Raw genomic sequence first — 17,532 nt, forward strand, 5'->3', positions numbered from 1 at the left:
TTGCTGCAGAAGCTCTTCCAATTATTTTTTTTTACACTTCAGTCTAAGCGTAGGCTGCTGGCAATAGTTGATCCCAGGATGACTCCAACACTGCCAGGGGAGTCTGGCAGCACATGCGTCGCCCAAATCGAGAGGACCCGTGGTGGAGGCTAAAAAGGTCGGAACAAACAACAATAGCGCAGTGGTGTACGGGACACTGCCCCATAGGTGCGTACTTCGCCCGGTTGCGGCCAAATTTTGATGCCCGTTGCCGACACTGCGGGGAATCAGAAGAGACGGTGGCGCACGTCTTGCAAGAGTGTCCGCAGCTCGCGGAGACGTATCCAGTGGAACACCTAGTTTGTATGGAAGCTATGAGGCACTACGCCAAAAAGCAGAGTTCCTTACCAGGGCACTACGGGAGACCTAGGTCCCCCTGCCTTGTCACCAATTGGAGTTCATCTCAGATCCCAGGTATGTAAATTTCTGCACCATGGTATGGTTACAATTTCCGATACTTACTACAGGTAGCTCTTTGACGTCTTACGCCAGAATCATAGTCTAGATGAATGTTATTGTAAGATTAAGCTCTTGATATGTAGCTGCCAAAGCATTTACCTGACTTGTAATTCTTCTTGCAAATGAGAGGTGAGTGTCACAGTAAGTTGAGCCGGGTTAAAAAGGCTTCCATCGAATCTACTGGGAATATAACCATTATGCTACAGGTATTTAAAGGCGCAGGCGATTACAAAAAAAGATGTTGATTAGTATTGGGGGCCAGAGCACATCCTTATTTTATCCTGCACTTGACTGGCCTAGAGACAGAGTTGTCAAACTTTAGTGTCCTGGATGTTTTCATGAAATGTTTGACACTAGTTTCCTTAGCTTATTTTAAAAGCCAATGACGTCGAACAGACAACTTTCGCTAATAATTTCAACTCTTCTGGCTGCTTGTGGATCAAAGAATTTTTTAGGAGATCTTCAATGCTGACCTTGCTGAGGGAGTCAGACCCAAGATATTATCAAAGCTAACCCAAATAGATGTCTGAAAGCGACTTCTGAGGACTACAGGCATCAAAGAAAGCATGTGGTAGGGAATCACGCAAAACAGACGTAATATATATATAATATAAAATATATGTATATGTATCCACATGGAGACAGACTGTGCGTGCTGGTACATACATCTCCACGAGCCAAATGAATGAACCAATCATAGCCAACAGAATGAGAAAGAAAGATGCCCTATTAGTCTTAAAACAGCAGCACACACAAGCACGAACTGTGGTAAAGTTTGCTATTCTAGAATCGGTTTGCTTAGTCACATCAGATTCTGATCGGACTCAAGAGGAAACTAAAACTAGTGATCCATCAAGGAGCATGAGGCATGGTACAAATATGTTGTCTTTAGAAACATAAGAAGCCATTTTACGGATACCAACTCTGTTATGGCTAAGAGGTGTCCACTTATAGCATGCTTATAATATATCAATGCAGTTTCGTATCTAGGGCAGTGGTTCACCCATGGTCCTACTCTCCACAAACTCAAAAACATACCAAACACACATTTCTTTTTTCAACGAAAATTACATAAATAACTATTGTAACGGTTTTTTAATGTTTTAAAATTAGATAAAATTTACAATTAGTCTATGTCTTTCTTCTAAAATACGACTTGCTGTAATTGTAATATATCAGTATGATTATTAATATGTGTTAAAAAGTAAGTTTTTAATAAAGCTTTCGAAAAATTGTTTGTGGAACCTCCAAAAAAGTCTTCCCCGGGGCTCCACATACTAATTCCGGCCCTGTAAGATGTGTTTGTGCATACTCCGTAATAAAAAAGGTGGGGGGGGTGTATGATGTTTGATTGAAGGAGTAATGAGACATAAAGGGTCTTAAATTATTTGTAGGCTTGAAAATTTTGTTGTGCGCTGCCTTTGTATTCATAATTTTTAAAATTGTTCCGGGCAATAGAAACAATTATGAGTTATTTCCACCGTAGTGTTGCATGAGTATCAGCTATATCAGTCTATGAATCACGTTTTTAGTAGGGTTTCATTTTCTCCTTAAATATATCATAGTTTAAATTAAAATCAACAATTCTGGTTAATTTCTTGCTTGTAATATGTATATATATATTGAATTTTGTGAAGAAATATAAATGCTTTTTAGTGGATAAAATTAAAAAAAAATGATACTAAGGTCTTCATAGCGATGATTGCCATAATATCACAATGTTGACACGACCAAAAGTTAATTTCCAATGGAATTTAAAACAGATATATCTGTATATATTAAAATAGATTTCATTCATAAATATTACTATGTTACTACTTCAAAATCATTGCATATTGTGGAGCGATTAAACTAAACTTGCTATACATGATACAAACTATACACGTGTATACATGAGTTAAGGTAAACTAGCTTTAAACGAGATAAACTAAACTTGCCATACATAAGATAAACTTGAAATTGATATACATGAGATAAAATAATCTTGCTGTACATGATATAATGTAAACTTGCTATACGTGATATAATGTAAACCTGCTATACATTGTCGGTGCGTAGATTATGGCATTCTAGCACCAATGTGTATTAAGTGCACAATTTGTGAACGCACTTTCTTTTTGTTGCATTGCTTGTAAGCTGATGGAGTGTTTTTGTTATGCTGGTGTAACGTTTGTTGAGATTCTTCTGTGTTCCCCTGTTTAGGGTGAGTATCTAAGGCATAACTGCGTTTCGCAGTTGTTTTCGATGCCATAGTGATAGTATACTAGACCTTTTTAGTTTGTCTTTACTTTGTCTTGACAGGGAGTTAGTTTGGGATTGGAAGTCTACGCTGGTGACTAGAGACAGCAGTGTGTTGTGTTGTGGTTTCGAACTTTAATGTGTACGTTGTGGGACAGCAAATGTGTAGAATTATTAATTAATTAATAGATCCACAATATTATAATGTTCATCATAACTTAAAGTCCTATCATTAAACATTTACATTGTCAACAGTGAGTCACTTATTTATTGCAAGCACGAAGGTGCCTGGTTGAATGTCAGGTGCCCGGGCAAACGAGCTAAGGCCTTAACATAACCCTGACATACATGATATAATGTAAACTTGCTATACGTGATATAATGTAAACTTGCTATACATGATATAATGTAAACTTGCTATACGTGATATAATGTAAACTTGCTATAAATGATATAATGTAAACTTGCTATACGTGATATAATGTAAACTTGCTATACGTGATGTAATGTAAACTTGCTATACATGATATAATGTAAACTTGCTATACGTGATATAATGTAAACTTGCTATAAATGATCTAAAAAAGTTTTACTATACATAGGATACATATTTACTTGCTATTCAAAGGATGGGTGTATAAACCTAACTTCTATATTAGAGATAAACTTAAACGAAAATAAAATTAAATGCATTTGTTTGTTCTATATACTAATGAACCTTGACCAAGTATGAGTCATTGATCTACTCCGCCGTTATATGAAGCATTGATTATATGATTCTTAAGAGATATTTGACTATCTTTCTCTTATTTTCATCTCTACAAAGGAGACACTAGCTCCATATCCAGTTATGCTTTCCCAGTTAGCGCCCTTGCTATATTCCTTACTTCCCCATTGACCGTTAAGGTTTGAAAAATGGCAATCTTTGTACCACCATGCACCTGTGTATTGTAGTGCACAGTTTCTTGTATCGACGTCGTTGTCTCTATCAAAGGTACTAAATTTCATATTATTGTGGTACGAGAATTCGTCACTAGCATTTCCTTTATATTTTCCTATCTTTAATTGGTAGTTGTTTGTTTCATTCAATATCCTAAAATCCGAGAATTCCACAAAATAGATCTTGTGGTTAAACTTAAAATCAATTCTCAGATCGAAATTTCTTGTGGATGTTAATTTAGAAATATATTCGTTCCCCAAATAAAATTCGCCAATTGCGTAATCTCCAAAGCCGTCACGATACTCCTTCCAGCCTCTATAGAAATCTACTTTTCCGTTGATTCTTCTCTGAAAGATGATCCATCCACCGCCGTCTGTCTTGGTGTCACACATGACCTTTAACCCGGAAGTTAATGTTACCACCACACGCTCGTCTGTACTGTTGACGTCACGACAAGATTTACGGGGTGGATAGCTCATTGTGCTTCCTAAAGAGACAAAATAAATTTGGAGAGGGGGTGGGATTTAAACGTCTTTAAAAACATTGACATTTTTAGATCTTCTTTTTATAAATTTTAAGTCTGACAGAAAGATAGCTACACATATATAATAAAAATAAAAAATAATAAAAATAATAAAAACAACAACAACAACAATAATAATAAGGCTTGTCGTCAAATCTAAAGATTAATGAGGAATGCAGTGATTCCCGTGGATATGCAGCCCCAGCTGTGACCTACATATTTCGCCACTACCAGGGCAAACACAACTACGTAACACCAATATGTCATCAAATCAAAAAATCAGTCACAAAATTTAGAACCTACAAGAATTACCCCTGGCTACGCCCATGATATATATATATATATATATATATATATATATATATATATATATATATATATATATATATATAATAATAATAATAATAATCTTTATTATCCGTATGGAAATTTGTCTTACAATTTGTGCATTACACCAAACAAAAAACATTATAACTACAAGAAACCAAAGTGTACATTCACACCAGACTCACTCATAATTTACATGTGACACAGTTTATACCAGATTGTTCTTATTTAATGATTTGATTGCCAGGGGAACAAAAGAGTGTTTGTGTCTGTTTGTCTTTGCTATCGGTGTCTTATATTATATATTAATGTGGCACAATTAGATATTAATTATATTTTTCGGAAACAGTGGAAGCTTTGACGTAAAGACAATGACAAGACTAGTAGAGAGAAGACAAGGTTTTTGTTTGACTTAGCGAAATATCAGCCGATGTAAAGAGACTATTTTAGGACGACTTAGAGATAGGAACGTAAAAAGTTAGTCAACATTTGATGGTTCCCTTCATTGTTATTAAACTTCTTGTTCTGTATCAACGTCGAATAACTTATCTTATCTTATCTTATATAATAGAGACGTTACTTCAAAAAAGAAGATGATTACGTCCTACGCGTCATGCATTTAGTCATGCATATTAACCAATGACTTAAATTCTGCCAAGTCACTGGTTTTCCTGGCTAGCTTAGGCAACCCCATTCCATGCTCTAATAGCACTAGGGAAGAAAGAGTATTTGTACAAATTTGTCCTAGCGTATGGGACAAAGAATGTGCCTTTATCTTTGTGTCTTATATCGATTGCTCGGTCTTTCGCCGGTGGTATTGGATTTCATTGATTTTTACCTCCATTTGGTTATCTGATTTGACACCACGGAAGCGCCTAACAGTGTGTAAACCTCAAAAATACGTAAATATGCATACCTTCATCGATCTGATTTTTCACTTTTATCGAGGCAGTTGAAAGATTGGCTAAGATTACTTCCAGATGCTCTTGAATGTTGCTCATATTATGTCGATAAGTGTTTAAGTCTTGTTTAATTTTGTCTATATTTTGTTGGTTAATAATCACATCTTCTTTGATGCTTAAAAAAGTTTGTTGTTTAGTGCTTAAGTCTTCTTTAATGCTTGTCAAATTTTGTTCCTTAATGTTCGAGTCATCACTAAGGATCTGTATATTATTTTGATTTCTAATCACCTCTTCTTTTATGCTTGTGATATTTTGTTCTTTAAAATCCAAGTCTTTGTTGATGTTCTTTATATTTTGATTAATAGCTTTTAGGCTTTCTTTGGCTCCATCGACCTGTATAAACAATTTGTGAATTGCTTCCACCAAGTCATCAAACGTTGGTCTTTCAACTGTCATGGTTAACATGTTACTTGACTTGTCAATTCTTCCATCTGAATATTGATTATGGGCTTCGCAAAAATATTTTCCTGACTCAGAGTGTTTCAGATTACTCCATGTGACTTGAAGATAGGAATCTTTAATTGCGTTGTCATAGATTTCTCCTTCAACATTTTGTATATTACTTCCTTGGAGACTTGTAACAACGGGTTGATCTTTGTTTACATATGCAATAACACCTTTGGACTCTGTCCAAAAAAAAAATATTTTTATTATAAAGAATATAAAGAAAACAACATAGACAATGTATCGCTCATTTTTTATGTAAATTCATTGACATCTATATTTTACTCATTATGTTTTAATTTAAAGTTGGCCAAACTTTTACCCATGGCGGCCATTTCATAACAAATATAAGTTGCCCTTTTTGACATATATGGAGTCTTGCACATCCAGATGAGTCGGGAAGGGGGGGGGGGGGGGAATTTAGAATTTATTTAAATTGAAAAGAAACTTAGAGTAATATAATTGTAGGGCAAATTTTGTTTCCATATATACTTGCAATATGCCTGGAAATCCAATTTACTTAATAAGATTTCATTAATTCCAATTCAAATTGTCTTTTTTCTTAGAAATATTGTTTCCTAGATATTTTTTAAAGTCTTTTTTTTTTCACCGGAAAAATTTCTTTAAAAATGGAGTGACATTATGATTCTTCCGAGGATTTTCCTGCGTTCAAAAATTCAGAATTTCATTTTCCCTGAAAAGATAACAAAGTTTTTCTCATCGAAAAATATGTGGAGGGGGAGGAGAGGAGCTGGACGATATTGGAGAATTGTTCAAACATTCCGAACATCAGAAACGCATTCTCTTTTTGTTTAGAGCACAAGAATTAATCTAGTAAAACAAAATAGAAGGTCAAATACTAATCGAATAATGAAAGAAAAAAAAAAACATTTTTTCTCTAATTCAAGTTTCAGAAATTTATTTTCATAGCGTCTGTAGAGTAAAATATTTCCGGTAGAACACTGGCCATTTCATGCGAAACTATTCTTGTCATCTAATTTTTTAAATGTATCAAAAAACCGCCTTTGCGCCCATATGAGAGATTGTTTTATGTCTCCTTGGTGTAGATCAGATCATTTCAAACTATTAGAACTAGTCGACTCACGGCGTAGCATACGCCTCTTTTTTGAAGGGCGGCCTTGGGCCACTGCAACCTATGCGACCGCAGTGGGCCCTGCACTTTCATAGGACCTACACTAATAAAGGTAAACTTTGTTTACATCAAGCTAAATTTAAATGAATTTTATTATACTTTTAAAACAAAAACGGTCTAACTAGAGTTTTCTCCCATGTGGCCAAATATTAGTGCTCTTTTTTTTTTCATATGGTAACTATAGTCCGACTCGTAGAAATAAAAGAGTGATCTTTCCTTTACTCATTTGTGTCCAAACTCTTGAGCCATGAAGAGAATTATATATACATATATATAGAGATAGATAGATAGATAGATAGATAGATAGATAGATAGATAGATAGATAGATGGATGTATGGATGGATAGATGGATAGACAGACAGACAGACAGATAGATTAGATAGATAGATAGATAGATAGATAGATAGATAGATAGATAGATAGATAGATAGATAGATAGATAGATTGATAGATAGATAGATAGATAGATAGATAGACAGACAGACAGACAGACAGACAGACAGTAAAATATAGGTTAAAAAATAGGTTGTATATATGTTAGTAGCGACAACTCTTGTTTGTGTATTCTCCGTGAGAGTGAGCTTTGAGAGAAGATATATGCATGTGTGTAGAGATAGTACCATTTCAAAATGAAGCATTACCATGAAGTATATACAAAGACTGAAGTCTGGAAGTTTCATTTTGATCTGTTTTTAAAACCTGTAAAATAATATATATATTCAAACCCCGTAGTTTAATAATTTGTCTAAATATAAATGTTATCGGTCACTTATGTAACTTCTGCAAAGGGAATTATATAATTAAATAATATATATATATATATTTTTTATAACAGCATTTGCTGTTTCCAACTTCCCATCACTTCCAGTTTTGACGGAATTAGACGAAACGCCCTCAGTAAAGGAGCTGAGCATTGCCATTGACATGCTTGCACATGGGAAAACACCCGGAGGAGATGGCATTCCTGCTGAAGTAATTCAGGCTGGAAAACATGCCCTAATCAAACCACTCCATGAACTGCTAAGCTTATGCTGGGAACAAGGAATGGTCCCCCAGGAATTGAAAGACTCCAACATTGTTACAATTTATAAAAATAAAGGCGACCGCTCTGATTGTAACAATTACAGAGGCATCTCACTGCTTAGCATAGTCGGAAAGGCTTTTGCTAGAGTATTACTAAAGCGATTACAGATCCTGGCAGATCGTGTTTATCCAGAGTCGCAGTGTGGCTTTAGGGCAGGTAGATCTACAACAGATATGATTTTCTCTCTTCGGCAGCTACAGGAGAAGAGCAGAGAACAAAAGCAGCCCCTCTTCATAGCATTTATTGATTTGACCAAGGCCTTTGACCTTGTTAGCAGAAGCGGTCTGTTTGCTGTGCTAGAGAGAATCGGCTGCCCAAATAAGTTAAGAAAACTAGTGTCAGCTTTTCACGAAAATATGCAGGGCACCGTTCAGTTTGAAAGTTCTTCCTCCAGGCCATTCTCCATTAAGAGCGGTGTCAAACAAGGATGTGTACTGGCCCCTACACTATTTGGCATCTTCTTCTCAGTCGTACTATCCAGTGCTTTTAAATCCCTGGAAGACGGAATATACATCCATAGCAGATCCGATGGAAGGCTCTTTAACCTGGCACGTCTTAAAGCCAAAACGAAAAGGCGTCGTATCTTGATAAGGGAGCTGCTGTTTGCCGATGACACGGCACTCGTATCTCACTCACAAGGAGGTCTACAGAAGCTAGTGAACGCCTTAGCAGCTGCTTGTCAAGAGTTTAGCCTTACTATAAGTCTCTCCAAGACCGAAATCCTGGCACAAGACGTCGCAGAAATACCTATAATACAAATTGGGAACCACACCCTTTCAGTGGTGCAGGAATTTACCTACTTGGGTTCAACAATTGTCAGTAACCTAGACTTAGACATCGAGCTGACAAAAAGGATAGGAAAAGCTACCACAGCATTGGCAAAACTCTCTAAGCGCGTCTGGGAAAATGGTGAATTGACCACAGCGACCAAAATCCTAGTCTACAACGCCTGTGTTGTGAGCACTCTCCTTTATTGCAGTGAGAGCTGGTCAACATACATGTACCAAGAGCACAGATTGAATAGTTTCCACTTGCGCTGCCTGAGACGCATAATGGGCATCTCTTGGAGAGACCATGTCTCCAATCAGGAAGTTTTAAGATTGGCCAATATGAACAGCATGTATGCTCTCCTGACACAAAGAAGATTACGCTGGCTCGGACATGTCACCCGCATGCCAGATGGCAGAATCCCGAAAGATATCTTATATGCTGAGCTTGTGGAAGGAGTCAGACCCAAGGGCCGCCCAAGACTAACATATAGAGATGTCTGCAAGCGAGACATGAGAGCCTCAGGCATCAGCGAAAGTATGTGGGAAAACATAGCCAAAGACCGGAGTGCATGGAGACAGACTGTGCGTGCTGGGACAACCCGTGCTGAGAACAAAAGAATTGAAGCGGCTTTAATCAAGAGAGATAAAAAGAAAGCTGCCCTGTCTGCTAGCCCTAAATCAGAGGCATACACATGTACGAATTGTGGCAAAGTCTGCCGTTCTAGAATTGGCTTGATTAGCCACACCAGATTCTGCCCCGTCTCAAGATTAAGCCAAAACCAGTGACTCATTTGGGCGCATCCATTGCCTTTCGAGACAAAAGGAGCCATATATATATATATTTTTTATAACAATTTTTTTGGGGAAAACAAGATAATTACATCCCTTACTTCATATAGCCTACCTTTCTTACTATTAATAGTAAATATTCTTTTCAATGTTGTTATTTTATAAAAAGACGGTTTTGCAATTCAATGATAATAAAAATAATAATATTGTTGTAACCCTAACCCTGCCCCAGTGCTTGTGGTGCGTATGAGCGCACTATTGAACCAGAACAGGAAGGCGCTGGGATAGAGGAAAGAACAGTGTATCAAGTGATACTGAAGTCTGAGTTGTTGGAGACTAAGAAGCCAGCTTTTGTGCTGCCTGAAGGCTGTAGAAGGGACCTGGAGCGAAGCGGGAAAGGCTGTTGTTGGTCCGTATTCAGGTTGCTGGTGAAAGGACTGGTAGAATTAGCAACGAGACTCTTTGAATACAGAAAGCTGTTATGTGTTTGTCCTGGTAAATAAACACACTTATTTATTTACTGCAGAACTTCGTTTGAGTTGTCTGCCTTAGATTTACAACAATATACTAAAACTATTTTACCTAAGCTTGGCAAGCTACAAAATATAACAAACTCGGATATTCAATATCGTGTCTAGCTTACGAAATCTTTTATAACGAAAGAACAGATAACTCTGAGACAAACCACACACAACTTATACCATTAAAGACTGAGCGGCTATTTCCCTTTTAGGAGGACTAAAAAAAAAACAATGTTTGTGATATATGACATTGAGAATGTTAGAGAATAAGTTAATCAATTATAATCCAAGCTTGAATTTGTTATATTTCTCCCGAGAATAGCACTATTTATTTCTACATTCAGAACGAGGGACTCTAAAATGATGACGTCATCGTTCGTTGGACATAGATAAATCCTTAAAACCATTCGTGCCTACTACAAATAGAATATTAACCAGTTCAACGTAGCAAAGCACTAGAGCTTGGATTCAAGGGCGCATGTTCAAACCTTCAGAGAATTGGTTATAGTCACATAAAATGAGCATATATACATATAATGCAAATATAATAATGTTTAATAGCACAATTTACGTTTTTTCCCCTATGACGTTTGCGTGTATCTCGCCATTGTAGACACTATATAAGAACAACAAGATTTTGATTATAAAATAGGTTATAGCTGTGTGAATTTTGCGTTTCCAAATTTACGATGTCTGCAAAACCGAAAAGAAGGTATGTATTACTGTACAATTGTTGGTACAGGTGTAAGGGATACTGGAATTCACGGGTCAAATATCAATGTAGGAGTTGGTTAGGATGTTCAAAATGAAAAACAAAAAATGCTATAAACTAATGTAGAACTTTTCGAGGTTCAATTGAGAAGGCGAACAATGACCAGAAATTGTAGGTAGGAATTTGTGCGGGGATGAAATGGGGGTGTGTGGGGGGGTGTTGAGGTAAATAGGCGATACACGACTTTATATTCTGTACTGCAAAGAATTAACTACTGCTAAGTGACGCATATAATATTTTCATTATCGTTTGTAATAGAAAGGTAATTTAAAAAAAAAACTGTTATTTTACCTGAAATGTACATTTTAATGTCAAAGGTTCAATCCGTTCTTTAATAATATCAGAACTTCCAGAAAAATAAACTCTCGATCCTGAAAAAAACAATTTAAAAAAAAATTATTTCAATGTCTTGGAGTTTGATGATTTACATTTTTCCATTGTCTTGTCGATGAGAGTACTTTTCTCTGTCTAAACACTTTTATAGTTAATCAACTAATTGATTTTTTTTATTATTCTGTTGTCAGGTAAAAGAAATAACTGTGCCAAATTTTAGCTTGGGTGTGGGTGTGTATAATCTTAAATTTGGTTCACTCGACACGTTAAGAAATCTACTTCAGCATGCATCGATTAAAGTCGACAATGACATAAAAAAAACTGAATAGTGACATTTGTTTAACTTGGCATCTACAAAGACATTTTTTAAGTATGACATTTTAGGGTTCGTTATATTAGCTGCTAGCTAAAGACTAAAAAGTAAATTAAATTTTCCCTTTCAGACCTTGCGATCCATGGGGCTGATGTCATCTGTTACTATGACTAACGGTTAACGATCAGGGTGTCATGTGGTCAGCACAACGACCAACCGACTTAACTTTTCCCCAACTAAAGTCAGGTACCCTTTACAGTTGGGTGGACTCAGGGACGCCCTAAATATTCCGAAATTCAAAATCCTAGCCTTCATCGAGATTCGAACCTAGGGCTCCAGGTTTGGAAACCGAGCTCTTAACAGCTTAGCCACATTGTAAAACACTATGTAACAAATATTCTTTTGATTAGTCGCCAATTTATGACATTTTTAACCTTCTGTCAGGCTTAAAATCTATGCTTGCCAATTAAAAGATAAAGCCAAACCTGTTGAATGTTACTTGTGTATACGTCAATAGGCATTATAAAACATGTTTTGGGCTAAGGATTGAAAAGGTTTTCTTCAATAATAGAATTGGTCTTAAGGACAATCTATTTCAATGCTTGCTGTGATTCTGACTCATCACAAGGGTCATTTTTTCTTAAATTATCTTTATGAAAAAAGTAATCCACTCATATTAGAGTTTAACAGATACATTTTAATTTTGATATATTCGGGTTATATATTTTTCTACAAAGTAGTATTCTAAATAGCTACTAGAAGAACCTAGCTTTAGTCTTTCTACTAATAGCCAATACTAATGAAGAGAAGGAAATAAATATTTAAAGAAAATAGTATAAAAAGTAATTGTGTTGCCAAAGTAGATCTTGTAAAGTTACTTACCCTCTCCTAGATCAAATGTATAAATAAACTGCTACCCATATTTCTAACTTACTTTGCTTGCTGTCTGACAGATCATCTTTCTTGAAAGAGCAAAAGTTTTCGTCTTTCTTGATGCGTCGAATCTCTTCAATTAAAGCGGTCGAGTTTGTTTCATATTCTACTGCCTTCTTTGCAAACAAAGAAATATTGGCGCCTTCTGAATTGTCTCCAGTGGCATTACATTTGTATATTCTGGCATCAAACTGAGTTGGATTATGTAGGATTAAGGTTATATACCGATTACCAAAACTGATTTGTGAATATTTAAATCTAACAAATTGTTTTAGATTTTGTGTCAAGGAATCCAAAGCTAAGAGTTCATCAAATTCTCTGATAGTTTCATTATAACGAGAAAGAGTTAGAGATTTGATCAGGTCTAGTTGTTGGACTTCGTTATTGGTTATAGAACAGTTGATCACAAGTTGGGGTGTTATCTCTGTCGTTATGACGTTTGGTTGGACATCGATGACAAGCTCTAGAAAAAAAAGAAGAAAAATAAGAAGAAGAAGAGGAATAAAAATATGTCTATAGAGTATTTGATTACCAGAATGATGATAATGTCACCTGTTTCTATAACCGAAAATCAGCTGGTGTGTCTCATGGCTAAACCTCAGGCTTTAACAATCTTTAACTTTTAAAGGGAACCTAATTTATAGAAGAAACAAAATTTTACTACACAATTTTGGATTGTGTTGTCATTTTTATGAACTGCACGAAACATGAACCTTAAACAATTTGATGTGCCTCGATATTATAATACCTGCCGATTTCTAAGCTATTGTTATTTAAATATATTTCTCAAATTTTAATTAGTGACTCCACCAATCAGAAAATTTTCGAACAAAAGCTTTGGGGGAAGTCACACATACAAGTTTGAGACACAAATTTAAATCATAAAACCTTAGAAATCGGCAGGTGTTATAATCCCGAGGCACATCCTCTAGTAGACACGACACAGGTCTGTAAGACGTGTAACGAGCTGCCCACGTGTTGCGACGTTGCAGGTCAGAATTGAGGCCTTCTTTAATGAATGGTCTCGGTTCAACCCAACTTCCACACCAAAATAAAAATTCACATATAGATATTGTATTTTACCAATCGGCAGGCTTCGTTAATAAAGTGCAGTGAATAGCAGATTTGATATTTGACCTCCAAACACATGAAATAACGCTTTGCCTGAGTATGCACATTCCTTTTTGAATGCCCCTTCCTAGTCCATCTTAGGCAGACCCTACTACCACTCCATCCCAACATAACCAACACCATGTACGGCAGTGCTGAACAACTGAAGAAAACAGCACACTTTTTTTTTCCTTGGCACAGTCTGCAAAAGAGCTCACAGCTCAGCAGCAAACAGCTGGCTACAAGAAGAAGAAGAGTACGCCAATGAACCACCGCATATCTGGCTGCCGAACAACAGTTGCCTGACCACAAACCACAGTTCAACACTTGTAAGGCTTTTTTTTTGGGGGGTGAGGGGGGGGCTTTAAATAACTTCCCATTCGTTTGACTTTTCCAATATGCAGCCAAATAATTTCCTTTATGAGAGGTGAGGCCCAAAAGCACCTGAGTTGATCTTAACAATGCTTTTGAGATGAAAGAAGCACTTCTGTTAAACCTTCATCCCTTGAACTCGCTAAGAAATATGGCCATAAGCTTGCGACCTTTCCAACACGTGATAGTTGTCAAATCAAAGGAGACTGACAGCCTAGTACCAGTACACTGCTTTCATCGGCTCACTACAGCGGGGCTTTATTATTTGTGTGAAATGGTCTTTGCGTATACCAACACAAAGTCAAATACCTATACATATCTGATGAAAGGATGGAGTTAATAGTTAAAAATATAAAGTTGGAGTGTAGAGAATATATTTAAGTACAGCTAATGAGTCAAAGTTAATGACATAAACAATCTAATATAGTCAAATCTTTCATATCATAGTCAAATCATTCTAACATAATCAATACTTTCTAACAAAGTAAAATCTTTCTAACACAGTCAAATCTTTCTTATCATAGTCAAATCTTACTAACATAGTTAAATATTTCTAACATAATCAAATCTTTCTAACATAGTCAAATCTTTCTAACATAGTCAAATCTTTCTAACATAGTCAAATCTTTCTAAAATATTAAAGTCCTTAAATGCATTTAACGCACGAGGTATTAGGTAAAAATACAAACATTTACTTGAATAAAATGATTTAGACTCAGTTTAATATATTTTACCTGAACCTGCCAATGAGACTACAAACACACAGAGAACCAAGAGTAGAAATAATCTCGCCATTTTGTTTCTACACTAGAGTATGGTGAAACAATGACTTTATATAAGGACTTGATCCACAGAAGAGTATCCTACTGTTTTCAAGGGGCCACTTAAAGCAAAGAGAGAGATGCTTTTGATCCGTTTTCTGCGTGCACCCTCAGTGTTTTCTTCCGTTGGGCATTAATAGTCACAAGAATAAACATGTAAATATTATAAAATAATGTTTACTTTTTAACCATACATCCATATCTCAGTATTTTATATTCATAGAGCTGATGTGTGAAATAGAAATGTTTGGCATATAATGCTTGCCAACATAAAAGGAAGTAAAAAGATTGTCCGTACAGATATGAGTCTACTGAGATTTTGATGTGACCTGCAGATTTGCAAACCATATTTTGCAGTCTGCGATTCGCTTTCTTGATCATGGTATCATAGCCTTTACTTTATTTTCTTTAGCATTTTAGTAAACAATCAAATAAAACAAAAACTGTAGAAAAATAAAATTATTTAGGGAGAAGAACTCAGCAATTATAACTATATATCTCAACGATGCAGAGCAGGGGTTCTCAACCTGTGGATCGCGACCGCCTTGGGGGTCTATTGACGATTTGCCAGGGGTCAGCTAAGACCATCGAAAATATGGATTGCTATTGTCTATTCTTCTATTGCTGTGTGTGTGGGGGGGGGGGAGGGTCGCTGCAGAATGGGGGATTGTAAAAGGGGTCACCGAGCTTAAAAGGTTGGGAACCGCTGATGTAGAGGTTCTGTTCTGTATTTGATATCAAACAAAATAACTAAGAATTATCTGAATGTTTGTTTCATTTTAAATTGATTTATGTTTTGATAGATACAATAAATAATTGTTTAAGGTTTCAACTTAATCTGAGAATGGGTGTGGGGGAATAAAAAAGTGTGCAACTATCTTTGGGGACTAAACCCAACTATTTAGCCATAGACGTGAATAGAAAATACGAAAAACATGCACATAAAAACATAGGACGTTTGGGCCATGAGGCCTTCATCAGCTTATCCTTCATCGTGGCCCAAACGTCCTTTGTTTAACTTGGTCCGACAGGGTTACATTTATGCATGTTTTTCGTATTTTCTATACAGCCGTTTACCCCTGCAGCAGTAAATCTTTGTTGTTTTATTTTTATATCTGTGAATACTGTAGATTTATTTTCTCTTCTTGGTATCAAACTAAAAAAAAAGTAATTATTAGTAATTATTTGACTACTAGGTTACTATGGGGTATGAATGGGGTGTGGAAGAAATAACGTGTACAAACTTTTTACCACACATATAGACAGAAGTTTTGTAAGCTTTGTAAAAAAAAAAATAACTGTGTCCATTATATTAAAAATAAAAGCGGTTAAAATAGGCATGTAAATGTTTAAAGTCAATGGCGTCACTAGGGTTAGGGTGTCAACCGGTGTGGTAAGCTTGGGTGTACCCCCCAAACGTCCATCGTGTTTCTACATTTCTAAACTTAAGAAACTCTCCTGGCATCTATTTTTCTCAAAATGGGAAGATTTTAAGTAAAAAAAGAATTAAATTAAGGAATATTTTGAGACTAAATTATGAGAGACGTTTTTATTTATAAAAGTTGCATTTTGGAAAAGTCCACTTTTCCGAAATGGGTGTCACCCCTGGACGGCCCGAACACCCTTCACCCCCCTAGTGACACTACAGTTGGTCAATTTCTGAGAAGAGAGAACACTTAAAGACAGAACATTGCAAAAATATCCTGGTGGAGATAAGGCGAGAGAGGCACATTCATCTCAGAGAGTGCAGCGACATTACATTTGTAGTACTTGAAGAAGAGGAATTTTAAAAAAAAATTTAAGTGGGTAAAACAGTAAACACACTCAAAGTTGGACTATTTCAAAAATTTAACTTGAAGTGATAAATTTAACAGAAATAATATTTTGTTGTGGAACCTTTCTATTTTTTTCATAGCCCTAATTTATAGTTATAGCAATGAAACAATCCTCCGTAAATTCCTTTAATTGATATGATTGTATTGGCTTCACGCGTAAACCCATTTTCGAAATCTACTTAAAAGAAACATTAGCCAAGTTTGACATAGATCTAAATCCAATGCACTAAATTAGTAATACCAAAACTAAGGCCTGCAGGGCGCGGGTAATATACAGCTAACTGTGTTATATATATTAAAGTAAAGATTCCCTTTTCAGACCTTGTGATCTATGGGGCAGATAATGTTAAGGTCATCTGTTTCTTTGGCCAACGGTTAACGAGCAGGGTGTTATGTGGCCATCACAACGACCAACCGCCTTTACTTTCCCCAACTAAAGTCAGGTACCAATTAGAGTTGGGTTGACTCAGGGGCGCCCTAAAAAACAGTAATTCAAATTCCCAGTCTTTACCGGGATTCGAACCCAGAAGCCAAGCGCATAACCATTCGACAACCGAGCCCCCTATATATAAATATATATATATGAACTATCTTTGTGTCTATAGGATGGGACGTGTTTAAAGACATATTTGCATTGTGTGTAAGTGTTAAATTGTCAATTGACATTCTGTGCTTGTAGTAATGACAAAAGTAATGCCATAAGAAAACACAACGATTTTTATATAATACATATATTTAGATCGATGCTTTTATTTCATCCTGATTGCGCATAGAGATACCGACTGGCTCCTGC

General features: G+C 36.0%; 1 protein-coding gene across 1 annotated transcript; it reads right to left on the reverse strand.

Moving 5' to 3' along the window:
• Window positions 1-1,574: 1,574 nt before the first annotated feature.
• On the reverse strand, window positions 1,575-14,944 carry LOC129922272 (protein scabrous-like). Its single transcript, XM_056007503.1, has 6 exons — window positions 14,818-14,944; window positions 12,603-13,064; window positions 11,314-11,393; window positions 7,728-7,785; window positions 5,443-6,114; window positions 1,575-4,163 (listed from the first exon to the last, which is right to left on the reverse strand). Exons 1-6 carry the CDS (start codon window positions 14,876-14,878, stop codon window positions 3,532-3,534), a joined length of 1,965 nt encoding a protein of 654 aa, XP_055863478.1. The 5' UTR covers window positions 14,879-14,944; the 3' UTR covers window positions 1,575-3,531.
• Window positions 14,945-17,532: the final 2,588 nt, after the last annotated feature.

This window comes from Biomphalaria glabrata, chromosome 13, assembly GCF_947242115.1.
Source record: "Biomphalaria glabrata chromosome 13, xgBioGlab47.1, whole genome shotgun sequence".
Lineage (NCBI taxonomy): Eukaryota > Metazoa > Mollusca > Gastropoda > Planorbidae > Biomphalaria > Biomphalaria glabrata.